At 46.1% G+C, this 27700-nt stretch overlaps 1 protein-coding gene across 1 annotated transcript in view; it reads right to left on the minus strand.

Annotated features, from left to right (window-relative positions):
- Positions 1-2283: 2283 nt before the first annotated feature.
- LOC118089295 (uncharacterized) overlaps positions 2284-27700 on the minus strand; it is a 41851-nt gene continuing 16434 nt past the window's right edge. The window contains exons 2-5 of the mRNA XM_035123827.3: positions 10643-11047; positions 4494-4808; positions 4113-4279; positions 2284-3869 (exon numbers count right to left, since the gene is read on the minus strand). Of these exons, the coding sequence (XP_034979718.3) occupies positions 3825-3869; positions 4113-4279; positions 4494-4808; positions 10643-11047 (932 nt within the window). The 3' untranslated portion in view covers positions 2284-3824. The remainder of the gene's footprint in view (positions 3870-4112; positions 4280-4493; positions 4809-10642; positions 11048-27700) is intronic.

Consider the following 27700-nt stretch of genomic DNA (forward strand, 5'->3'; position numbering starts at 1 on the left):
AGCCCTATGTGTGTTGTGGTGTTCCTCTTTTACATGACCTCTTCCTTTAAAGAGCCCAGGGTAAAGCACATGGTTCTTCTTAAACATCTTGCCTTCAAGATGGGCAATTCTGGGATTGAGATTGATCCAGGATCATCCAGTGAGGCTCATGGCTGTGTGTGTGGTTGAACTCAGGTCTCCTTACTCCTAATTCTGAACTAACCCCTACAATATGCAGGCTCTCAAGTTATGATCTTCCCTGGTACTCAAAGGGTTCCATCTCTTCCCTACTGAAATTAGACTTGAGGAAATTTAACTCTATCTCTCCAACTGCATTCTCCAAGATCATACTCCCAATTAAGGGGGGGGAGCATTAATGCTTAGATGGTGGCATGGGGAGGAAAGTGAGTATTCATGCATCTGTGTGGTGCCTACAAAAGTTTCACCAGTTAGCATTTGTATACCCATAAAGACTGGCAACCCCTGCTCTAGATATACCTGAAGTCCAAGTTAACTCACATTAGTTGACTTACACTAATGTACTACATTGCAGAACACCCCTATGTGTGTGTCTATGCAAAAAATCAAGTTCTGTTGAGTTCAATGTGCCTTGTGGCCAGAAAATTGGCGATAGGATTGCTGCTTTGTATATTGTTAGTTCCCCCCACCCTCACTCATTACATACCATGGAACTCGCTTTGCTGACAAACGTTTCCACTGGCCATTAAGAGTCTGGGACCTTTCAGAAGAAACTAGCTTCAGCTCTGGCTGGCTTTATAGGCACCATACAGCATATAAATATGGCCACTATTTTATTGTTTTGCCACAGACACATGAATGCACACTCCCACAAGGAAGTGGCTTGGCTTAGATTTCTTTTTATCTGGGTTTGTGCCCCACCCATTTTCTAGCTTCAAAGGTAAGCCGCTGAGATTGATTTCTAGCCTCTTCGTAATGAACATAATTAATGCAGCCTGGAATGGTGAAAAAAGCAACAACCCAGAGGAGGTATCAAAGGCTTGTGCTGCCTTCAAAGGGACCTATAAGGATCTGGCATGTTGCCCATTGTGGCTCTGTCAAACAGACTCCTTGCTTGTGCAACGAAACCTCAAATATATTTTGGGGGCTAGCCCCTGGGGAACTGCAGTGTTAACATTCATTCAGCTACAAAGCAGAAGGGTGCAGCTTTGCTGGGGCAGAAGTCTCTGAGGCAAGCCTACCCAGGAACTTCACTCTTTGTTTGAGGCCCTTTGAAAACAGAGGGAGGGGATGAGACTCTCTCCCCCTCTCTCTGTGAAATAGCCTCCCTGCAGTCTTGTATGTCTCTGCATCCCCCTTGCCCGCTATAAGGCAGGCTTGGAAAATACAGTTTTATTTCAGTGGACGTTCTGTTAGTGTTAGTGCAAGGACTTTGGGTTGTGTAGTGAGCCTGCATCGATCAGTAAGCAAATGTTGTCTCCCCGTGTCATGGATGTTTTAGCTGAGATTCCTGCATTGCAGAGGGTTGGGCTAGATGACCCTTGAGGTCCCTTCCAACTCTACAATTCTATGAATGTGCTTCCTGCCTAACAGTTATCTAGCAAGCAGGGCTGCAGTCCTTGACACACATTAGAGTGAGCCCTATTAATCTCAGTGGCACGGACTTCAGACAAAACAAACCTGAATAGGGTCACACTATCAGCATCTTTCAGGCTTGTTTGGGTTTTATCTGGATTAGTCTGTCAGTTGTGGCTACAAGTCCTACTCACTTCTACAGCAATTTTGCAGACTTCAAGGGGAGCATTTGTGCAACCCCTTTCTTAAGGGCATCACATGGAATACTCAACTTTCTGTAGGCCTTTGAAAAGCCCAAGTGTGTGACACCTTGAGGTTTAACTGCGGAGGTTCTCAAACTTCCATGAGAGGTAGCTTTCCTAACTAGATAAATGATTGGGGTACCCCTATCTTGGAATGAAGATAGAACTTCTTAGAACTAGTCCCTTTAGTCACAGTGAGATTCCCCTGCATGAATGCCTACTGAATAAAAATTCCCTTTCACAAATCAGATGGTGTGTGTAAGGATTTAAAGAGTAATACATTACCTTTAGAGCTTTTTATTTGTCCCTGGCATGCTCACTCTAGCTCCTCTTAAAATAATGTATGCTGTTCCTTATTTTATACAGGCATGTGAAGGGGTAGCAGCAACATAATGCTTCTAGTTTGCTGGGATGCAAATTGGGGGTGTTGCAGAAAACCCAAGCAAAGGCTCCTATCTCATCCAACTTACAACTTAAGAAGCTTCAAGCAAGGAAGGAAATAAGCCTATTTAGAGGAAAACCAATTTTATTGCAGACCCACAATCAACAGTCCAAACACAAAGGTGTTATGTTCCGGAAAAGCCTTCAGAAGGATAAAGATGTAAATGAGAGATGTCAGGTGGAGGAAGTGAGGGGAAACAGAACGGAAGAAACAGAAAACAGCTGGAGAAAAGAGGATACAGGGTGGAATAAAGAGAATTTGAAATGAAGAAGTAAAATGTACACTCTTATGCAGACATAATAGGGACACTGCAGCTTAATTGGCCTGCCCCATCTTTGGTTAGGACTAGTCTGGGAGATACAGCTGCACATTTGGGATTGTGCAGCAAAGTTAGGGGTTGGTGAATCTAGATTTCTTCATCCAGACAAGGCACAAGCAATTCTTCTAGGATTAGCAGGTAAAGAAGTAACAGGAGAGGACAAGGTGGGTAATGAACGCTCTCTGCAAACAGCAGGAGGTAACTGCCAAGAGTCCACATGAAGACGGTTGCCAGGACTATTTAAGTATGAATCTAACAAGCAAGCGATACAACAGTCAGATGCAGCTTCCAGTGGCAGCATTAAGTACACATATGAGACCCATTGATCTGGGCTGTTGTCAGACAACTGTATGGGCACAACTGGGCTGGTATAATTACTGGCCATCTTCTGTACCACACCTTGGTACCAAGAACAGTGGCAGAATTTTATGGAGAAACTCCAAAAATAAACTGCTTCCCCCAAACAGTGTTGCCTGAATCAAAACTGCTTTTATTCCCCCTGAAATATAGCAATAATTGGGGGGGCCGGAGCACGTCTTCCACAGCAATAAAGCTATGCAATGTCTTTGATGACCATTTGCTGGGTCAGGGTTACTGTCTTCAAATCCTGTTTGCAAGTTTCCTGGAGGCTTGTGAGTGATCAATATGGGAAGCAGAATGATGGGCTGAATGGATTTTTGTCCTGGTGGATCAGGGCTCTTACGGCAAATATGGGGGTCACTGCTCCCTGTTTTCCTACTAGACCCTCTGGAACACCTTTGGATCCTATTGATAAAAAATGTAAATAGAAGTGCAATTTAAAAGTATATATGTAAAACTCAAGGAAGGAGCCAACTAGGCCTCCAAATCACAGTTGGGTTGCATCTCCTTTCACATGTAACATACTCCGTGGTTTTGCACTGGGCTGACTTGCCCCCACAGCTGCTTCACTTCTTGTGCAAGCATCCCACAGTGCAGCTCTCCAAAATCCAAGCAAGGCCTCCCTTGGCAATGTGAACAAGAGTTAGTACAGTCACTGAACGAAAGTCCATTTCCCCGAGAGCTGTATGGCTCTGAACACAAGGCACAAGGAGCACAAAGGTACAAGGGAAAGGACTAGGTCAGGCTGGTGCCAATTCCCAAAAGGAAAGAAAAACAAGTCTCTTTGTAGACTAAGTCAGCTGACTCACAACTTTATAGTCATGGGAAATCAGGGCAGCATCTTGCAGGGGATGCTCTTCCAGGTCAGAAGCCTTTACGCCTCCCTTGGCTGGTCAGAATCTGAATAGGAAAATTGTCTTCCAACTGCTTAGTAGCTGTAGAGGGAAAGAGGTGTGTCCTCCATCATGTCATCCTGTAAGCAAAAAGGGGGGAAAGAGAGACCTTGTTAATTTTGCACAGGCCAGAAGCAGCAAGAGTAGGTGAAGGGCATAAAAGCAAGCAGGGCACACAGGCCCTCAGCCCATGCCACAAGTAGTAGTAGTAGCAGCACTAGCAGTAATTTTATTTATATGTTGCCCATCCGACTGGGTTGCCCCAGCCACTCTGGTCGGCTCCCAACAAAATATTAAAAGGAGGATTAATCAAAGGCACAAACCATAGGCAAATCCTGGAGCCGCCGGAACTGCAGCTGACCACTGCGCTGTCGGTACCGCAAGAACCCCATAAGAGCCAGGATCCCCACTGTCACAATGAAGATGAAGATGACTGCAATCACCAGAGGGTCCTCACCTATTGGGCTGGCTTCTGGTATACTAGGTAGGTCTGCAGGAAGGGAAAAAAGTCAGACAGCCAAGCATGGATTATTGCTTCTGGCCCAGAATGACAGTTCCATACAACTACTAGGAATTTCAGAAGTCAAAATTTGTTCTGTCGCAAAAACATTTGTATATACCTTAGTCTCCACTATATATCTAGTTCCCAAACTGCTCTCTATCCTTGTTTCTACTTGCATGGAATAAGAGCTTCAAGTGAGTACCTTCGCTATCTCCCACGTCTGTGGTAGAGGTCTTCTTTTGCACGTGGTTCGCTGTTTGCTCTGTTTCCACTGGTGGGACTCTGGGAGATGTGAGTGTGGAGGAGACAATGCCTGGTGTTAATATGGTAGTGCTAGAGGCGCTCGCTATGAGCACTCTTCCATCCGTATCAGTTGTATTTGGAGCCAAGGTGTACTCGGCACTGCTCCCCTCTGTGATAGCATCATGGTTTGCCACCGACATAGTTTCTGGTCTCCTTTCTGTAGGCCCTGAGGTGATGAGTGTGGAAGCTTTGGGCTGGGAAGGAGATGTCGGCCCTGGAGACAGAGACAAGAAAGACACTCACAAGTGAATCAAGCTAGAATCCTGGGTCTTTTGACGTGCAAGAATAAATGAAAATAATCCAGCATGATCATTTCCTCTCTGTTACTACAATTCTAGCCCATGGGTGGAGTAGACTCCAGAACAAAGTATACCAAGCTGGCAAAGAGATGTACATCAATGGGTGAAACACACTAGTGCAGGCATCCCCAAACTTTGGCCCTCCAGATGTTTTGGACTACAATTCCCATCTTCCCCGACTACTGGTCCTGTTAGCTAGGGATCATGGGAGTTGTAGGCCAAAACATCTGGAGGGCCACAGTTTGGGGATGCCTGCACTAGTGGATACTCATAGCCCTTTGCCATAGTTTGTCTTATAATAGCAAGCTTTCTGCTGCTCCAGAGAAGCGGACACGGAGCAATGGATTCAAACTTCAAGAAAAGTCTCTTCCCCACCTCGGGGGGAGGAGATGTTGTGGGCGCCACGAGGCCTTCACGTGGGGGGGGGAATGGTTAGCATTCCCCCCCAGCCCATTGGTCATCTCCCTGCCGGGCACGCCCCTAGCACAGCCAATTAGGTCGCTCTGGGGGGCGTGGCTCGCCTATTTGAACAAGAGCGCGGCAGGGACTCTGCCTTGCTTCTTCCGACCTAATTCTATCCGATACATAACTATTGCTTCACATTCGTCAATCAAAAATGGACAGGAGAGGGAAGAGTCCCTGTGTGGTACTGCACATTCCTTCCGAATTCGGTCTGCTACAGCAGTGGTACACATGGGCCTCTCATTGGAGAGAATAAAAGATTTGGGTCAATGGAAGTCCAAGCTTACAAGGGTTACCTCCGCTGCACAATGTGACTAAGCAACTGAGTTCGGCAAATCACTTACATTCTTTTGCTTTGTTCTCAGGAGATAATACAGTGAATATCTGGATGGTTGATCACAGTACCATGCCCAGGCGCGCGCCCTTGATTGGAGACTGGGTCCCAATTTGGGGCTACCTCCACGGGTCAAAGTTTCCTGCTTTACAAGGAGATGGAAGTGCTGGGACAGACTCCTGCCAGCTGTGTAGGCCAAGGCCGCCAGGGCCGCCTCACAAAATCCCCCTGTTTTCTTGAGGTGCAGCCCGGTGGAAATGATTTGGCTTACTGTAAAGGCGTTGATTTGCACCAGAGATTTTAAAGACTTTGTCAGCTGGGGACTGCCTTTCCAAATCTTGAACTATCTTTGGTCTTCACTGCTGAAGAGACGCATTTTGTGCGACTTTCACACCCCTGCTGCTATTGATAAATGAAGGAAATTCTTGGTTCTGGCAGTGGCCAGAAAGGTTTCAGCTTCAAATGGACAAAGTGACCAGAAAGGTTTCAGCTTTGAATGGACAAACTATCTTGTGCCCAGCCATAGGATTCTGAGGCCCCAGGGTGAGTCCTAGTTGAAGGACTCACAAAACGGTGGTTAATCCTTCACAGACTGCCAGCGCAGCAGGCTGGAGTCCTATGACTGCAAGGCGTTCCTGTACCGTGTTGATGGCATTCACCTCGCAAATGAGGGAAATGGTGTTTGGCTTGCTGACATTCCTTTTGCAAGGCGTCCCTGTACCGTGTTGATGGCATACACCTCTCAAATGAGGGAAATGGTGTTTGGCTTGCTGACATTCCTTTTGCTATTAGGTATTGGTTGCGGTTGTGGGGGTATTGGCGGCGAGCCCTTTGGGCTCGATTGGCGGTAGGCATTGGATTATCTCGTGAAGGTACAGGTGTGGGGGGGAGGTTGCGGCCATCACCTCCCCCAAAATGCGGAAAGGTACTCCCTTAAGGAGTCCGGGGGCGTTGCCAAGTCCGAAGCCGTGGTAGGTGAGGGCCAGAGGGCACGCCCCTAGCGGTGGCCCCAGGATGAGCTCCTAGTTGATGTGCATCGCAGGACTCATCCAACGGTGGTTAACCTTTCACAGACTGCCAGCAGAGCGGGCTGGAGTCAGATATAGTCGGTTAGATCCAATGCCTAGGCCAATACCCCTCTACATCCGTAATCAATAAAGTTGTGGCCTTCTATGCCCATTAACCTTATGCAATGTGTCTAGTGTTTTTATTTCTCGGGGAGGCATCGGGGTATCGCCACACAAAGTCTCTTCCCCACCTCGGGGGGAGGAGATGTTGTGGGCGCCACGAGGCCTTCACGTGGGGGGGGAATGGTTAGCATTCCCCCCCAGCCCATTGGTCATCTCCCTGCCGGGCACGCCCCTAGCACAGCCAATTAGGTCGCTCTGGGGGGCGTGGCTCGCCTATTTGAACAAGAGCGCGGCAGGGACTCTGCCTTGCTTCTTCTGGATTCAACAACTGCGTTTCTCCCACCCACCTCCCCCACGTAGGCAGGGTTTCTTCGTGACAGTGCTATGGACTACGGTTGGTCGCCTATTGGGGCCTGGTAGGAGTTTTTCCCACTTGGCAAATTGGCTCAGGCCTTGTGGTTTTCGCCTACCTCGTAGCTACTCGTCACAACTTGGGTTTTGGCGGTAGGCATTGGATTATCTCGTGAAGGTACAGGTGTGTGGGGGGGAGGTTGCGGCCATCACCTCCCCCAAAATGCGGAAAGGTACTCCCTTAAGGAGTCCGGGGGCGTTGCCAAGTCCGAAGCCGTGGTAGGTGAGGGCCAGAGGGCACGCCCCTAGCGGTGGCCCCAGGATGAGCTCCTAGTTGATGTGCATCGCAGGACTCATCCAACGGTGGTTAACCTTTCACAGACTGCCAGCAGAGCGGGCTGGAGTCAGATATAGTCGGTTAGATCCAATGCCTAGGCCAATACCCCTCTACATCCGTAATCAATAAAGTTGTGGCCTTCTATGCCCATTAACCTTATGCAATGTGTCTAGTGTTTTTATTTCTCGGGGAGGCATCGGGGTATCGCCACACAAGAAGATTCCACCTAAACATTAGGAAGAACTTCCTGACAGTAAGAGCTGTTTGGCAGTGGAATTTGCTACCAAGGAGTGTGGTGGAGTCTCCTTCTTTGGAGGTCTTTAAGCAGAGGCTTGACAGGCATATGTCAAGAATGCTTTGATGGTGTTTCCTGCTTGGCAGGGGGTTGGACTGGATGGCCCTTGTGGTCTCTTCCAACTCTATGATTCTATGAGATGTGATGTGCAGAAAATATCTGTTCTTAGATATGGCAGAACCTGGGTTTTTCAGCTGTAGAGCCTGGAAATCTTAGGGTGCAAATTGAGACAGCTAAAGTGAGTCCTAACTGATCTACACAAAATAATTAGAAGAGGGTTCTGACTGAAATCCTAGAAACCAAATCTTTAGTTCCAAACATACTGTACTTTAATTCTATCAGACAAGCCAGGGGTCAGAGATCATCCCCCCTCAAAGAATCATGGGAACTGTAGTTTGCCCCCAAAGAGCTACAATTCCCAGCACCCTCAACAAAATGCAGTTCACAGGATTCTTGGGTGGTGGGGATGTGCTTTAAATATATGGTGTGTACACAGCCTAGCTCTTCTTTTATCATGTGGCCCAAGGGGGGGGGGAGTAGGTGAATTAGCATAGTGTACCCTAAACAGGAGGGACCCAGGTGGCGCTGTGGCTAAACCACTGAGCCTAGGGCTTGCTGATCAGAAGGTCGGCGGTTCGAATCCCTGTGACGGGGTGAGCTCCCGTTGCTTGGTCCCAGCTCCTGCCAACCTAGCAGTTCGAAAGCACGTCAAAATGCAAGTAGATAAATAGGAACCGCTACAGCGGGAAGGTAAACGGCGTTTCCATGTGCTGCTCTGGTTCTCCAGAAGCAGCTTTGTCATGCTGGCCACATGACCTGGAAGCTATACGCCGGCTCCCTCGGCCAATAATGCGAGATGAGCGCGCAACCCCAGAGTCGGTCACGACTGGACCTAATGGTCAGGGGTCCCTTTACCTTTACCTTTACCTTACCCTAAACAGGAAAAGGAAGTTCAAAGGCAAGCCCCACTGCATGGTGCATAGAGGAATCTCTTGGAGCGCTACAGCATCAGCAATCAATTGCCTGCCCAAACACATCAGAGATAGGTACCTACAAGATCAATGCCTATGTCAATATGTGCTTTGCATCATTTGTTTCTGACGCATCAGACACAGAGCTTACCCCTCCTCCCACTGTCACCAATGGTTCCCTGAGAGAAACTGTTCTTTATCCTGAAGCCACCAAAACAAAAACAAAAAAGTAGTCAAAGAACTATCAGAGTAAGACATCTGCCTTCATGGACACCAGGACTCCCAGTATGGAATGGTTCCTGCTAATCATATAGAACCCTGCATCACATCTTGCTGCGATTTTCTCATCCTTTGAAGAAAGGTGAAAATAACTTTCCCTATTTTTGTTACAATTCCATAACTTTTTTAAATATACGTATAAGCTTTTACAATATACAAAATAAATATAAATATTAATTTAATTTGCAGACAATCATTATCTTATTTAGACTCCCCTCCCCCTCTTTCTGCAGTTCCTTGTTTATATTTTAATTTACAGTACTGCATTTCCAAATTATACCAATTTGTTATGCCATAACTTTTCATATATATGGAGCAAGGCATTTGCCCAGGTGTTCTGACTTTCTGTTCTCCATTTACTGCTTGACAACAACCCAGAATTACCTGCCTTTCATGTTATGAAAAACTGCAGGGTTTTCAAACTGTATTGAAGTTTACATGAGGGATTGAATAAATATCCTGTGTTAACTGAACTATAATTGTCATTGAAGAGGTTATATTTATGCCTAGGTTATAGAAACATCTAGTTATGACTCCAGGTACTTGGGAGTTCTACTTCAGATTAGGTTCTATTCTTGCCCCTCCAATTTTGGCAGGTATGGGATAAGGTACTAGAGCAAAAAAACTTTCTGAGGTATTCCGCCTAATAGAGTACCGTAAACTGAAAAGTCTATCCAAGGCTGTGTACTCACTAACCCACCCGTAGCACAAATATGTAGTGTTTCTCCATTGAGAATTGTTCATGCTTGTCCTCAACATGTGGCTTTCAATCTAGAGGGGTAGGTGAAAACCCTCCCCTCTATTAGGCTATCTATATCAGGGACGTCCAACTCCCAAGAGACTGCAATCTACTTCCAGAATAAAAAGCTGGCAGTGATCTACCCATTGGGGGGGAACCAGAGTTGTTGAACTTTTTTTAGGGGGCCAGGTCAAATCTGTTGAGCTTTTTGGGGGGGAGGCAAGTTAAATTGGCTAACCTTTTTTGGGGAGAGAAAGTCACTCACCAGAAGATCGCTAGCAGCGATAACTCCGTCTGCCAATTTTGCGATCGTGCACGAGGACGGGGCCAGGGTCAGATGATCTTTCACCACCACCCCCGCGGAGGAAACAAGAGCCCGTGATCAACCGCTAGCTGTCAGGGATTGACCAGTCGATCACAGTCGACCAGTTGGACATCCCTGATCTTTGTGTTTTCCTCCCTCCACATGCCCCAGGTGAATGAAGGAGGAAGCGATGATTGCAATCTTGGTGTATGCGCACACCCACAACATAATTGGGCGTGAATGGATACAACACCCACTGCCAGGATTGCCTACATCTTGTTTCAAATGGACACACAGTGAGGTATTACAGAATCAATCCACAATGAGCTTTTTTTTTTGGAATGAAACCAGTTTCTCCAGAAATACTTTTCAGGGAAATAAAAATATGCAGTAGATCTAGATTGTGCAAGGACTATGGAGGAAAAAACCAAACATTCGGTCTCCTTTGATTCCAGAACAAAATGCTGTGTGTACAACAACTCAAGTTGCTTGAGAATTACGGTAAGCTACATTCCATGGGAAATGGTTGACTACTACCACATCTTACCTTGTACCTCCTTTGGCTGAGAGGGCTCTGTAGCCATGACATTTGTACTGGAAATAACCAAGACTGTGGCACTGATGGGTTCGGAATCATTCAGGCGGGTCTGGTTCACTTCTACCAAGTTTGCAGTTGCAGCAGGAAGTGAATGGATGTCAGCACTACTGTTGGCAACATGCGTTGTGTTCTGTAGTTTTGCTGTTGTGCTTAAGGAGCTGTGTTCCGTAGGTGCCAGAGGTTCAAGCGGGACGGAGCTACTGACATTTAACTGTGAAGCAAGGGTGGCATTGCTATCCACACTTATAGCAGTAGGGGGAATTGTCCAGTTGCCGAGGCCGCCAGCCTCCGTGTGAGGGAGCACAAAGTGCGACACGGTGCCAGATTGAATTGATGATAAATTCTGCCCATCTCCTAGTGCAGAAAAAACAAACAGAGGAAAGCTAAAATCACTGACACATGCTCAGAAGGTCAGCTGCTTCCAGCAAGGGGAAAATAAGAAGGAAAGGGAAGGAACAGAGCCCACAGGACAAATCAATTACAATTACAGGGTGGGAAGGAAACTCATCTTCTATTAACCTCCTCCTCTAGTCGCACTGCAGCCATCCAGTTCTCTGCAGAATGGAAATAATTTTCTCCAAAGCTCACCCTATGCTCCTCAAACATACAAAGTATGACAAACCAATGTACTGTATTGGAGCTTCATACTGAAGTAGTAAAGGTGCCTATGGCCACTGATGATCATTGCTGGGTAAAGAATCGGAGAAAGAAATCAGTAGAGTTACGAAGTCAAGGATTTGAAAAAGCACTATTTCCCCGCCTCCAAAGATAACATATGGAACTATGTAGACCAAAACATTTTGTGAGGGTGCTTCCTTGCAAAATATGAAAAAGCAGTGAAGACAAAAAATACAGCAGGCCAAGGTTGAAATCTAACACCCCTGAAAAACAAGTTTTCATCATCTCAAAGTTCAAGTCAATTTGAGAATCTCATGTCCTTTCGCAACGATCAACCATATACAAGTATATTTATAGTGACCTCATTCTTTAAGTACTGATCCTGGTGTACACAAAATGGAACCAGCCATGCACAAGAGAGAGATGATAGCAGGCTTGGAGGTGAACCCCTGAGTTTGCAGAAGTACAAAAAAATAAAGGGGAGGGACTTAACTGGTGGTAGGGAACAACCCAAAACAATTAGAACCAAGTATGCACACGGGTGGTGCTGTGGTCTAAACCACAGAGCCTAGGGCTTGCCGATCAGAAGGTTGGCGGTTTGAATCCCCGCGACGGGGTGAGCTCCCGTTGCTCGGTCCCAGCTCCTGCCAACCTAGCAGTTCGAAAGCATGTCAAAGTGTAAGCAGATAAATAGGTACCGCTCCAGTGGGAAGGTAAACGGCGTTTCCGTGCGCTGCTCTGGTTCTCCAGAAGCGGCTTAGTCACGCTGGCCACATGACCCGGAAGCTGTACACCAGTTCCCTTGGCCAATAAAGCGAGAGGAGTGCCACAACCCCAGAGTAGCCCGTGACTGGACCTGACGGTCAGGGATCCCTTTACCTTATGCTTGGTAGCCATTGCTATCTCTGCAGAAGAATCACAGCAGTCTGAATGAAGTATCTCGTACGTCCCATACAGTGTTGAATAATCAACAGCCAACAAGACAGTTAAGTGTGGCATTGGAGGAAGTCCCAAACCATTTGCTCACACAGTAAAGCAGGAGTTAAAACTGGACTCCCACTCTCCACCCACAAACCACAGAATTACAGCTTCTCAATAACTCTTTACTCATTTTATTCCAGTCTTGGGTCTCTGCTGAGGCAGCTGTTCCTCTGCATTGCTGAAAGAACCCTCATGCTGGAGCACAAGTGGGCTGGCTTCTTCACCCAAACTCAACACACCCCTACACAGCAGGCTCAGGATAATGACTTAGGGGGAAAGCAACATGCCAAGATGTTTGTCTGGGGAGTATGGTGTGTGCTTGAGATAGCTTCTATTATAAGGCAGCCCCCAATGCCTTTTGAATTTAAGCTTTCACCTACAGTCATCAGAGTAAACATAACACACCAGACTGAGGCTAAACCCTCCATCCTGAGGAAGATGAAAGGATGGTGACAGTCTCGGGCCACTCTGACATGGGCTTGGTAGTGATCTACAGCACAGCAGTAGCAACAGGATCCTGGTCTTGTCCTTTGTTGCCTTGCTGTTACTGAGGAATCTTCTTTCTTGCCAAACTACAAGAAAGAAGATTCCACCTAAACATTAGGAAGAACTTCCTGACAGTAAGAGCTGTTCGACAGTAGAATTTGCTGCCAAGGAGTGTGGTGGAGTCTCCTTCTTTGGAGGTCTTTAAGCAGAGGCTTGACAGCCATATGTCAAGAATGCTTTGATGGTGTTTCCTGCTTGGCACGGGGTTGGACTGGATGGCCCTTGTGGTCTCTTCCAACTCTATGATTCTATGATTCTAGGTACTTGGCCAGTTCTGCTTTACACAGTGGGCCGGGCAACATGTCAAGGGCTTTGCGATTGTTACCCTTCTAACAACCAGCTGTTGCACCCTTCTAAAAGGCATCCAAGAAGAATGAATACTGCCCCTTAACCATCTTTATAATCACACACATATCACCTCTGACTCGTTTAGCAAATCCCATTGGACAAGTATGAGAGAAGGTGCTTTTTATTATGTGTCAAGTAACTAGTTTGCTCATTTTGAACCTGCAAGGCATCCAAGTGGAGGAAATTCATTTTGTTAGTGTATGTTCAATTTTCATTTTCATGAAACTTGTTGTTTGTTTCTTTATTCAATACACATTGGATTATATTTGTATTAATTAAATAAAAGTAAATATTATTATAAACTAGTCCTATGGACCTTTGCATCTTGGACTCCCTCCGTAGGCAATTTGACAGAGTCCTTAAGAGGACAATTTTCATCTTTCAGTAACTGCCATGGCATGCATTTCGCTTGGAGGAAAAGACTGCAGGTACCCTGAGCTCAGAATACAAAGGAGTCACAAAAGGAAACACATTTTTTTCCAGCTAGAACAAAGAACTCCTTCCTTTGCATTAGCATGCAGCAATCACTTGATAAAATTTTATCATGAGCCAATAGTTGCCATGGATATTTTAGGTGGAAATATTAATCTAGACAGAAGCAGTTCTTTCTCCACTTCAACCACTCAAGGGTACACTATTAAGATGCCAACCCTCTCTTATCCTGAGCTGTGCATATTTGCAGTCACATCACAGTATGATATAATTTGTCTCAGCGCTTCCCATCCACCCCTAGAAAAATAGGTGCTGGTACTCACCATGAAGTTGTTATAGCAAGTACCACACTTTTTAACAATGACAAAGGGGTACTGGTATTGTGTTCCCTTGAGTACCCCCTGAGAAAAGCACTAATTATTCTGTCTCTGGGTTCTGCATCATTCAGTTCATATCAACTCACTTTTTTAAAAAGCTGCAATGGCAGAAAAGACAACTCTGACAAAGATGTGAACAGTTCCACAAGACTTAGAAGCCTGCAGAGCTTTGAGTGGATGTTCTCATACTTGAAGGTAGGCATTCTGCCTCTCACACAATGCTCGTTTCTGTTCTGGACCACTTCTTTTTCAGCTCCTGCAGCTAAATGCCACATCCCACCTTCCCTTTAACACTATCTTTTGGGGGGCAGTGTTAAGGGGAAAGGAGTTGTTGTAGTGCAAAACACCAGGCTGGCATAGGCTGTTATAAAAAGTAACACCAAAGCAGCATGCCAGAATAAAGCAAGGATGTTATAGTAAGTATATCACATACACACTCCCGTTTTTATTGCAGCTGCAAGATGTGAAAGAACTTAGATTAAACAATAAACATTCAACCTTACATTTCTACAGTTCTTTGCCTACCTGAGTCTTTCTGGTCTCACACCAACCTGGGGAACTGAGAAACAACTTGCTGATTTTGAGCTTTAAAACTGGAATACAGCCAACTCATGCAATATGCAGCAGATGGAAGCAGAGCCAGGCTCTGGTTAAAGGCTCCCTCTTCCTGTCAAGTGTAACTAATCATTATGTGATAAATTAAACCTTTGGTAATGAAAAAAAATCATAGAAAAGACTGCAGACAGTAAACCTTATTTGTACTATTTATGTATTCACACCCAGAAGCTTCCAGTTCCAGGGGACCAACACTTGTTTACTATTCTGGGTGTTCTAAGTGCTGCCAGAAAACCACAAAATCTGGCTAAGGGTGGCACTACCTGTTGCAAGAAACATCTCTGAAAACAGCAGCCCCATATTGAAACCCAACTTGCAACATGTGATATTTTAACTTAACATACAGGCAAACCCCCCCCATTTACGTGGGGGGGGGGTATGTTCTGGGGAACCACACATTTAAGTGAAATTGTGTATATTTGAAATACTTCTGAAAAAACCTACAAACACCCCAGTCATTGTAAAACCTACCCTTACTGTCTAATTAAGGTCCATTGGGACATTTACAAAGATGCAAGATTCAGAGGCTAAAGGAAAGAAAGCTGATTACAAAAAATATTCATTCATCCAAATCAATAAACACAAAGGTCTAGATCACTGCAATTGTCATTATGGTGCTTCCACATAAACAGGCTGGCTAGTGATCAATACTCTAAATCAGAGCATCTGTCACTCTCACAAGGTACATGTCCAGGAAGAGTAATATTTCATCCTATTGCTGCTAATCTACACAGATGTAAGATACACAGTGGTACCTCGGTTTAAGAACAGCCCTGTTTACGAACTATTCGGTTTACAAACTCCGCAAAACCAGAAGTAGTATCCCGGTTTGCGAACTTTACCTCTGTCTAAGAACAGAATCCAAATGGTGGAGGGCACCGGCGGCAGGAGGCCTCATTAGGGAAAGCGTGCCTCAGTTTAAGAACAGTTTTGGTTTAAGAACGGATGTCTGGAACGGATTAAGTTTGTAAACCAAGGTACCACTGTAATAGGAAACTATGCTTTGTTATTACATGAATAGACCAGGACAAGGCTCAGGTTCCTGTGCTCCTCACTCTCCTTTCACAGGAGGAGAAAATTGGCAGCTTTTCCTTCCAACTTTTATACAAACCACAGTTCCAAGCTCAGACATGATGGGGAACTGTGGTTTGCTTAAAATTAGAAGCAGAAGCTTCTAATTTCTTTACTGCCACAAAACAAAACAAAAAAGCTGGGAGGAGAAAGTGCATAAAGCTCACCACAACTTATTCTTGTAATAGGAAACCATGGCTTCCTGTTATGTCTGAACCAGACCTAAAAAGACATATTTACCTTCACAGCAATGTAATCATGTTCAATCTAAACATCTCCTTCCTGTTTACTGGCTACTGTCACTCAACTGATCAATATGCAGAAGAATCCTACTTTGAGCAAGTGGTCAAGCATGGCCTTTCTTCAACTACAGAACAGTGCAGTTAGATTACTCATCTAATCTCACCCATAATGAGCATGCTGCACGCAAAAATTTCCTCAAAGACTCTCTGGTCATTGGAAGAGGTTGTCCCTTTCTCTGTTTCTACACATAGTAGTCTGTTATAGAACACACTGCAAAGTACATACAGGAGATGAGCTTGTATTCTGTCATAAGGCCCAGACAGAAAGCTGGTCAAGCAAGGAATTGAAACTAAGGATGCAAAACCCAGCTGAAATAAATTCAAGACCTGTGAGCAGTTTTTTGTTTTCGTTTTGTTATTTGCAGTGCCCCCACTTAAACACGTGCAATTCTAAATGAGCTGATTAGCTGGCTGCTTATTGTGCAGTATGAAAAGCTTATATCACTGGTACAACCTGCCCACAACCTCCTGTTTGAAGCCATCAAGGTGGACGTCACCTTGGAAGCTGAGGAAGCCTGGCCAAGCATCAATCTCTTTCTGAGTTAAAGTAACCACCATACCTGCTGCCAATAGTGCCCCCCCCTGCATCTGCTGCCTCTGTCACTGCTGAGAGTCGGTCTGCTATTGCTTACCTTTGTTGCTCACCTAACTTTCTGCCATTCTAAGTCTCTTTGGAAAAGCAAACCAGGACCTTTGGGGCTAGATTTCCTTTCCTACAATGACACTTGGAAAGGCCACAGAGCTCTGGGTGGCAATGGGTAGCTCGGCGGCAGAAACAAGGCCTTCTTTTCGCAATGGAGTCATCATGACTGATGGAACCAGGGCTGGCGAGGGAGATCTGACCTCTTCTATGTTTGTTTGACAAGTGACTAATAAGTTTAATAAATGGTGGTGATGATCACTCCTTTCCCCCCAGGGGGTACTCAGGGGTACTCAGTGCTGGCACTTCCTTTGTTGTTGTTGAAAAGTGTGGCACTTACTGTAACAACTTCATGGTGAATACTGGCACCTATTTTTCTAGAAAAAAAGCACTGATGATGATGATGGATTTTGAGGTGGTTTTTTCTGCATACACTTAATCAAATAAGAAGATCCTGCTGGATGGTCCATCTAGCCCACCATCCTGTCTTCACCACCCAGATGCCGTCTGGGAAGCATACAAGCAGAACTGAGCTCTTTGAGCCTCCTGCAGTTCCCTGTAAGTGATATTCAGAAGTATTCTGCCTTCAACAGCAGAGGTAGAACATAGCCAGTGTGGCTAGTAGCTGTGATAGCCTTATCCTCATGTCTAATCCTCTTTTGAAGCCAAGTTGCTGGTCAGCCCTACTTCTTGTGGGAGGATGCGTCTGAGAGGCAAATTGTCTGAATATTTCCTTGGGCTCAAGCCTCATTGGAACCTACTTCTGAGTAAACTTATTCAACGGTAAGTGCCTTTTATTATTTCAATGGGGCTTTCGCCCAAGGAAATCAACAGAAAACAATTGCAGCCTTGTAAAAAATATATGCACGTGCAAATTTGATGGATTGAAAATTCAAGCTGAAACCCACTTGATTAAAAAGCATATGCACTCTCACACACGACACCCAAGGCGAGTTCATAATATTGGCTTACTTGATTAATCAAATCATTTTTTTTTACTTAAAAAAACACCTCTAAAAATGAAAAGAGTGGAAGCCATAGCTGAAATTCATATTCTGGCCATGGACTCTAAGTGGGCATTTGCAACAAAGCACTGCTTTGATAGGAGATTGTGACTCATAGAATAAAAGAAAATAACTATGTCTACCTTAACAATATATAGTCCACCCTCCCATGGAGACAATTTTAATACCTAGGTTTTATGTAGCACTTTTAGACTGTTTGAAGTACTCCATATACATTTTCTTAGTAATCTATGGGCCAGAGATGAGATATATTAGCCTATCTCAAAGGGTAGGAGAGGAGAGTGCTGCTGCTCTCAGGTGCTACTTGCGGGCTTCCCAGAGGCAGCTCACTGGTCATTGTGAGAACAAGATGGGCCACTGGCCTGATCCAGCAGGCTCCTCTTATGATCTTAAGATAAAGCTTGGGGAAGAACTGTGTGTGCCTCCCTCAGCTGCTTATATGAAGGATGGGATACAAGTGTAATAAATAACTAATACTGTAAGGTAGATCAGTTTTACTATACCCAGTAATAGTATAGTCGAAAGGTCGCTCAGTTGCGGATATGCCTGGAAGCAAAAGGAAAGTCCAATGCTGTAAAGAAAAATATTGCATAGGAACCTGGAATGTAAGAACCATGAACCTTGGTAAGCTGGATGTAGCCAAAAATGAGATGGCAAGAATAAATATTGACATCCTAGGCATCAGTGAACTAAAATAGACAGGAATGGGTGAATTCACTTCGGATGTCCATCATATCTACTACTGTGGGCAAGAATCCTGTAGAAGAAATGGAGTGGCCCTCATAGTCAACAAAAGAGTGACGAAAGCTGTACTGGGATGCAATCTCAAAAATGATAGAATGATCTCGATACGAATCCAAGGCAGACCTTTTAACATCACAGTAATCTAAGTTTATGCACCAACTACCGGTGCTGAAGAAAGTGAAATTGACCAATTCTATGAAGACTTACTTCTAGAAATGACACCAAAAACCTACTTCTAGAAATTACACCAAAGAAGGATGTTCTTCTCATTATAGGGGATTGGAATGCTAAAGTAGGGAATCAAGAGATAAAAGGAACAACTGGCAAGTTTGGCCTTGGAGTTCAAAATGAAGCAGGGCAAAGGTTACTAGAGTTCTGTCAAGAGAACAAGCTGGTCATCACAAACACTCTTTTCCAACAACACAAGAGAGGACTCTACACATGGATATCACCAGATGAGCAGCATCAAAATCATTTGATTACCATAACAAAGATTACCATAATAAAGGACAAAAGTGGAAAGGACCTAACAGAAGCAGAAGACATCAAGAAGAGGTGGCAAGAATACACAGAGGAATTATATCAGAAAGATATGGAGGTCTCGTACACCCCAGGTAGTGTGGTTGAGCCAGACATCCTGGAGAGTGAAGTCAAATGGGCCTTAGAAAGCACTGCTAATAACAAGGCCAGTGGAAGTGATGATATTCCAGCTGAACTATTTAAAATTTTAAAAGATGGTGCTGTTAAGGTGCTACACTCAATATGCCAGCAAGTTTGGAAAACTCAGCAGTGGACAGAGGATTGGAGAAGATCAGTCTACATCCCAATCCCAAAGAAGGGCAGTGCCAAAGAATGCTCCAACTACCGCACAATTGCGCTCATTTCACACGCTAGCAAGGTTATGCTTAAAATTCTACAAGGCAGGCTTAGGCAGTATGTGGACCGAGAACTCCCAGAAGTGCAAGCTGGATTTCGAAGGGGCAGAGGAACCAGAGACCAAATAGCAAACATGCGCTGGATTATGGAGAAACCTAGAGAGTTCCAGAAAACCGTCTACTTCTGCTTCATTGACTATGCAATAACATTTCACAGTGTCGACCACAGCAAACTATGGCAAGCTCTTAAAGAAATGGGAGTGCCTGATCACCTCACCTTTCTCCTGAGAAATCTCTATGTGGGACAATAAGCTACAGTTAGAACTGGATATGGAATAACTGATTGGTTCAAAATTGGGAAAGGAGTACAACAAGGCTGTATATTGTCTCCCTGCTTATTTAACTTATATGCAGAATTCATCATGCGAAAGGCTGGACTGGATGAATCCCAAGCCGGAATTAAGATTCCCGGAAGAAATATCAACAACCTCAGATATGCTGATGACACAACCTTGATGGCAGAAAGTGAGGAGGAATTAAAGAACCTTTTAATTAGGGTGAAAGAGGAGAGCAGAAAATATGGTCTGACGCTCAACATCGAAAAAACTAAGATCATGGCCACTGGTCCCATCACCTCCTGGCAAATAGAAAGGGAAGAAATGGAGGCAGTGAGAGATTTTACTTTCTTGGGTTCCATGATCACTGCAGATGGTGACAGCAGTCATGAAATCAAAAGGCGCCTGCTTCTTCGGAGAAAAGCAATGACAAACCTAGACAGCATCTTAAAAAGCAGAGACATCACCTTGCCTACAAAGGTCCGTATAGTTAAAGCAATGGTTTTCCCAGTAGTGATGTATGGAAGTGAGAGCTGGACCATAAAGAAGGCTGATCGCCGAAGAATTGATGCTTTTGAATTATGGTGCTGGAGGAGACTCTTGAGAGTCCCATGGACTGCAAGAAGATCAAACCTATCCACTCTGAAGGAAATCAGCCCTGAGTGCTCATTGGAAGGACAGATCCTGAAGCTGAGACTCCAATACTTTGGCCACCTCATGAGAAGAGAAGACTCCCTGGAAAAGACCCTGATGTTGGGAAAGATGGAGGGCACAAGGAGAAGGGGATGACAGAGGACGAGATGGTTGGACAGTGTTCTCGAAGCCACGAACATGAGTCTGACCAAACCGCGGGAGGCAGTGGAAGACAGGAGTGCCTGGCGTGCTCTGGTCCATGGGGTCACGAAGAGTCGGACACGACAAAACAACTAAACAACATACCCAGTGCTTTTTTCTGGGGGTATCAGGGGTATGCATACCCCTAAACATTTTTGAATCTTTGTCCATTTGTTCATTTACTGTATTTATTTTTCCCAGTTTGAACTATAAAATGGTGATTTTTTTTGAGTCAAAATGAGAGTACCCCTAAACATTTTTTGGGAAAAAACGCATTGACTATACCTATACAGTATAGCAGATGGTAGATCTGAGAACAAGATACAGTAGCTTGAATAAGGAGGATAGAGTAGTTAAATAACCAAGGTGAACAAGGCACTTTCTGTCTTCCAGCTTAGACTTTTAACCAATAATAAACAGAAATATGCTGCCTATCAAATCTATATCCCAATTTTTCTCAGAGGAGTGAAAATTTGCATACAGTTCCATCCTGGTTTAGGTAGATGATCAAAGGCAGACAATAATCAACTTTTGTACTCTTTGTACACAGGATGTATTGCAATAACAAGGTCCAATACTAATTGACTATTCCCCACCCCGCCCCCACGCAAAAACATCTAACACACACCAGAGCTTTGTATCCCAGGCCCACACCTTTAGGGAAATAGCTTGGTTGCTTGCCAAGGTGCGTCAGAATGCTGAATGCTCTCATTCATCCCACAGCATGTGTTTATATCAAAAGGCAGAGAACATGGATCCAACTCATTTACTGCAAGTAGGGATAGGACACTTAAACATAGATGTGTGACCTGGATATGCAATATCAAACTCTGGCAAACTGCAACCTAGAATTGTCCCTTTTCAGCAACAGTCTACAGGTACTATTAAGAGCATGGGCCATTTGTGTATTTCTTTAAATTATATAAGCCTCCCATTAAAAATTGAATCCCCATGTACATCCTCACTAGCACTTTGCATTAACACCCCAGAGGTGCAGAGAATGTCGATGAGAAGCCCTTCACTGCAGCTTGCCCTGTAATCATCCAATCATCCACACACTCACTCAAGAATAAGCCGTACTGAATTCAGTAAAACTGATTTAGGATTGTGCTGTACATACATTTAATCCACAGACACAAACATAGAACACTGGCCCTAGAAGAGCTTTGCAAAAATGGAGCAACTCTCAGCCGCCACCCCACCAACATATTCTGTTTAACACAAAAGAACCTTTACCAAAAAGAGTGGTATAATAAGACAGGGTTTTCAATGTTTTTGGGTCCACGGCTCCCTTGAGCTACTGATTTATTTCTGTGGCACCCCTGCGGGGCTCAGGAGCCCAGTTATGTCACCCCTTGCCTGCACAGCCTTTTTGTACACCCTCCCTTGTGGTGTGTTCCCTCAGCCTCCTCCCCTCTCCCCTTTCCTTGGGAATCCTCTGGGCAGCCACTGCTGCCACCCCTCTTCTCTGAGCTGCCCGCCCTGCCCCAAAGAGAGGTGCCTCCTCACACTGCCCCACAGGGGTCTGGGAAGCACCCCCTGACAAGCCCCAGAGGCACCATTCGTCTGGGGAGCTTGTAGCCAGGGCTGCTGCAATGAACAGCTGTGCAAGCCTTTGGAAGGCAGAGATGCAAGAGGGCATCAGAGGGAGGGAGGGAAGGAAGGAAAGAGGGATAGAGGCCAGTGTTGCCCACGACACACCTGGCCATCATTCAAGGCACCCCTGAGTGCCACGGCACACTGGTTGAAAACTACTGTAATAAGAGATAGCCTTACTTTGTTTCCCAAATTCTCCGACAGCAACAGAGCAGCAGCCTGCACCAGTTACAGTACTTGCACCTGAGGCTTTGGAAGTGGCTGGCACCCATCACATTTCCCTACATTCAATCGTCTCTTCCTCTGTTGCAAAATTTTCCCTACAGAATGAGGTTCTGTTCACATGTGAAATAAGTCAGTGAGCCTATTTTGTTTTGTAAGACAGCCCTCTGCACAAGGCCCCTTGGATTGAACATGTCCCATTTCATTTCCAAAGCTGGAAGACCAACTAGGTATATCAAACTTCAGGATTCAGACATGCATTAGAAATAACTGTCAGAGCTGCTTGTTTTTATATCTGAGTCCACCCTAATCAAAGCAGGGGTCTGATTTAAAGAGCCTCCTGAAAAGTTTGTGAGGAAGGGGGGGTTGGTAAATGAAAAGATAATCACCCATATTTTTCTTACAGACTGTATGTACCGCAAATAACTGACATTGGCATGTGAGGGCAGATGCGCCATGAACTGATTTTGTGGATCAGTCAGTGTAGCAGACTTATTTGCAAGGCTGCTGTCTTCATGCTCACTCTACTCTCAAACCTGAGAGAGGCTGCATTTGAATATAACACTAAACCATGGCTTGGCACTGTGGCACAACTGGGACAAGTTGCAGGGAGCCTCTGGCTTGTACACTTTCCACCACCTGCATAGTCAGGAGGAGGATTTGGGCAACATTTTACTTTCAGTTTCCCAGAATCTCAACTTGTCATTAAGAACTTAGGAAGATGCTTTAATATGTTTTGTTAGACCATAGGTCCATTTAGCTCAGTATTGGCTACAGTGCTTGAAATAGCTCTCCAGAGTTTCCAGCAGGGAGCCCCAGCCCTATCTGGAAATGCTGGGGAATAAAGCTGAGTCCTTCTGCCTGAAAAACATGCTCTACCACTGAGCTACGACTGTCACTGAGCTACAACCTATGGTCACTGCATCTGAACTGGTGGCTGTGGACTATCACGAATTACCTCCCGTTTCAAAACAAGTTAGCTTCAAATGGTGGGCTATGAAGCTGGTTTGTTAAAACTAACCATAGTTTAAACCACAGTTCTAACACAATGCTGAGCAGAGATTCTGGGTAAATTGTGGTCAAATCATCATCCCAGCTGCATGGGATGAGGGAGCATGCAACCTTGAGTGCTAAATTATGGTTTAAGGTTGCATCTAAATGCAGCCAAAGTTGCAACAAATTTTACCAGACAAATCCACTTCGGGAGCAATAAAGGCAACCTGACATCAAGTTATTTGTTACAAGTCTCCTTCTTGTGCTAATTCTGGAAGGGAAATATAAAAGCAAGCTGTGTGTTCTGCTGAAATTCTGCTTCCCTTGCAGAGCCTTCATGAGATAGCAGATCCAAGAGGTGGTTCAGACAGTCTCTGAGTTAGAACTAAGATAGGCCCAAGCATTTTCTCTTAAAAAAAGTGACTGGGCTGAAGATGCTTAGATATTTTAAATGCTTTTAAGTTCTGTTCCTGAGCCGTTGGAATGGCTGTCTCTGGAATTGCTTAGGGCTCCCTGTGGCAAGAGTTCGAATTTGCCTGCCAGCTCAGTCTCGGCTAACCAATCAGGTACTTGTTTTGTTCAGTAGTACCTTTCCCAGCTAAATGAAGAAACCCACTTCCTTCAATGACTTTCAAAGATATAAAACTCCTCCTGAAAGTTTTTATTTTATTTTTTGGTCTGTGAATTTTGGCTTTGTCTCCTGAACGCCTCTGGCTGTGTCTGGGTGTTGTAGTGGTGTTTGCTTGTCTTCTGTACATGCACGTCTTCAGCGGAGCCCTGATTTGCAGAGAAGCATAAAGCTTAGTTTGTCACAGTTCCAGGCCCTGCTCTATTGCCCTGAGGTCAGGGATACACTGGGAGCAGTGTGTAACACAGCCAACATGGGCGGTGTCTGTTTCCTCCTCTCTTCCCACCCCCACCCCAGCACTGCCTTACCGTGTTTCCCCTTTTTTAAGACACCGTCTTATAACTTTTTTTCCTCAAAAAAACACAGGGTGGCTTATTTTTGGTGGGATGTCTTATTTTTTTATTATGGTTTTTATTACCTTACGGTCTCCTTGGCCGGGTCAGGCCGCTGGCTCAGGGTGCTGCTGGGCACTGCACACGGCGCTGCTGGGCTCTGTCCTACCTGACAAGGCTGTTGTATGTATTAGAACAATACAATGTATGCAAAAATATAGTTTGTTAAGGGTTGGCTGGGAACTGTAAATTTTTGAGGAGCAAACTTCTGTATAATGCCCAGAATTCTTTGAGGGAAAGCAAGTTCTTTGAATGTGCATGAGATTTGAGTTAACGCTGCAGTCTACTTTTGCAGTGGGAAGACTTTCCTAGGAAATAAAGGTCAGACAGAAATCTGTCTATTTTCTGCTGATGTAGCTTTTCTCTCATTTATCTCTATCACCTACCAGTAAAGCAGAGGATATGCTGTTGACAGGATGGGCGTATGGGGGAAAAAAGAGAGAGAAGAAGAAAGGGGCAAGGGCGCTTCTGGGTGCTCCGAGCTGCTGAGCACTCGGTGCGCTCCAGCAGCTGGTTCAGGGTGGCGGGATGGCAGGGCGCTCCGCCTGGCGCTGCTGCGCGCTCAGCGATGCTGCGTGTTTGGCGCTGCAGCAGCGGCGGTTCTGGGCGGCAGGGAGGAAGGCTCCTCGGCCAGGCTCGGCAGAGGCCCGGCCGCTGGTTCAAGGGCTCCGCTCAGCACTGCCGCGTGCTACGAGCGCTCGGCGATGCTGCGTGCTTGGCGCTGCAGCCGCCGCCGCTTCCAGGCGGCGGGGTGGAAGGCTCCTCGGCCGGGCTCAGCAGAGGCCCGGCCGCTGTTTCAGGGGCTCCGCTCGGCGCTGCTGCGCGCTCCGAGTGCTGGGCGATGCCGCGTGCTCGGCGCTGCAGCAGCCGCCGGTTCCGGGCGGCAGGATGTACCGTAAGGCTCCTCGGCCAGGCTCAGCAGAGGCCCGGCCACTGTTTCAGGGGCTCCGCTCGGCGCTGCTGCAGCCGCCGGTTCCGGGCGGCGGGATGTAAGGCTCCTCGGCCAGGCTCAGCAGAGGCCCGGCCGCTGTTTCAGGGGCTCCGCTCGGCGCTGCTGCGCGCTCCGAGTGCTCGGCGATGCCGCGTGCTTGTCGCTGCAGCAGCCGCCGGTTCCGGGCGGCGGAATGTAAGGCTCCTCGGCCAGGCTCAGCAGAGGCCCAGCCGCTGTTTCAGGGGCTCCGCTCGGCGCTGCTGCGCGCTCCGAGTGCTCGTCGATGCTGCGTGCTTGGCGCTGCTGCAGCCGCCGGTTCCGGGCGGCGGGATGTAAGGCTCCTCGGCCAGGCTCAGCAGAGGCCCGGCCGCTGGTTCGGGGGCTCCGCTCAGCACTGCCGCGCGTTCCGAGTGCTCGGCGATGCCGCGTGCTCGGCGCTGCAGCAGCCGCCGGTTCCGGGCATTGGGATGTAAGGCTCCTCGGCCAGGCTCGGCAGAGGCCCAGCCGCTGGCTTGGGCGCTCCGCACGCTTGCTGCTGCAGCAGCAGCCAGTTCCAGGCCCCGAGCTGGCAGGCATGGGGGTACGTCTTATTTTCGGGGTATGTCTTACATTTTACAAATGTTTAAAATTGCTGCCCTGGCTTACTTTATGACTACGTATTAAAAAGGGGGAAACACGGTAGTTGGTCTTCCAGCTTTGGAAATGAAATGGGACATGTTCAATCCAAGGGGCCTTGTGCAGAGGGCTGTCTTACAAAACAAAATAGGCTCACTGACTTATTTCACATGTGAACAGAACCTCATTCTGTAGGGAAAATTTTGCAACAGAGGAAGAGACGATTGAATGTAGGGAAATGTGATGGGTGCCAGCCACTTCCAAAGCCTCAGGTGCAAGTACTGTAACTGGTGCAGGCTGCTGCTCTGTTGCTGTCGGAGAATTTGGGAAACAAAGTAAGGCTATCTCTTATTACAGTAGTTTTCAACCAGTGTGCCGTGGCACTCAGGGGTGCCTTGAATGATGGCCAGGTGTGTCGTGGGCAACACTGGCCTCTATCCCTCTTTCCTTCCTTCCCTCCCTCCCTCTGATGCCCTCTTGCATCTCTGCCTTCCAAAGGCTTGCACAGCTGTTCATTGCAGCAGCCCTGGCTACAAGCTCCCCAGACGAATGGTGCCTCTGGGGCTTGTCAGGGGGTGCTTCCCAGACCCCTGTGGGGCAGTGTGAGGAGGCACCTCTCTTTGGGGCAGGGCGGGCAGCTCAGAGAAGAGGGGTGGCAGCAGTGGCTGCCCAGAGGATTCCCAAGGAAAGGGGAGAGGGGAGGAGGCTGAGGGAACACACCACAAGGGAGGGTGTACAAAAAGGCTGTGCAGGCAAGGGGTGACATAACTGGGCTCCTGAGCCCCGCAGGGGTGCCACAGAAATAAATCAGTAGCTCAAGGGAGCCGTGGACCCAAAAACATTGAAAACCCTGTCTTATTATACCACTCTTTTTGGTAAAGGTTCTTTTGTGTTAAACAGAATATGTTGGTGGGGTGGCGGCTGAGAGTTGCTCCATTTTTGCAAAGCTCTTCTAGGGCCAGTGTTCTATGTTTGTGTCTGTGGATTAAATGTATGTACAGCACAATCCTAAATCAGTTTTACTGAATTCAGTACGGCTTATTCTTGAGTGAGTGTGTGGATGATTGGATGATTACAGGGCAAGCTGCAGTGAAGGGCTTCTCATCGACATTCTCTGCACCTCTGGGGTGTTAATGCAAAGTGCTAGTGAGGATGTACATGGGGATTCAATTTTTAATGGGAGGCTTATATAATTTAAAGAAATACACAAATGGCCCATGCTCTTAATAGTACCTGTAGACTGTTGCTGAAAAGGGACAATTCTAGGTTGCAGTTTGCCAGAGTTTGATATTGCATATCCAGGTCACACATCTATGTTTAAGTGTCCTATCCCTACTTGCAGTAAATGAGTTGGATCCATGTTCTCTGCCTTTTGATATAAACACATGCTGTGGGATGAATGAGAGCATTCAGCATTCTGACGCACCTTGGCAAGCAACCAAGCTATTTCCCTAAAGGTGTGGGCCTGGGATACAAAGCTCTGGTGTGTGTTAGATGTTTTTGCGTGGGGGCGGGGTGGGGAATAGTCAATTAGTATTGGACCTTGTTATTGCAATACATCCTGTGTACAAAGAGTACAAAAGTTGATTATTGTCTGCCTTTGATCATCTACCTAAACCAGGATGGAACTGTATGCAAATTTTCACTCCTCTGAGAAAAATTGGGATATAGATTTGATAGGCAGCATATTTCTGTTTATTATTGGTTAAAAGTCTAAGCTGGAAGACAGAAAGTGCCTTGTTCACCTTGGTTATTTAACTACTCTATCCTCCTTATTCAAGCTACTGTATCTTGTTCTCAGATCTACCATCTGCTATACTGTATAGGTATAGTCAATGCGTTTTTTCCCAAAAAATGTTTAGGGGTACTCTCATTTTGACTCAAAAA

The sequence above is a fragment of the Zootoca vivipara genome, chromosome 7, assembly GCF_965207765.1.
Source record: "Zootoca vivipara chromosome 7, rZooViv2.hap1.1, whole genome shotgun sequence".
Classification (NCBI taxonomy): domain Eukaryota; kingdom Metazoa; phylum Chordata; class Lepidosauria; order Squamata; family Lacertidae; genus Zootoca; species Zootoca vivipara.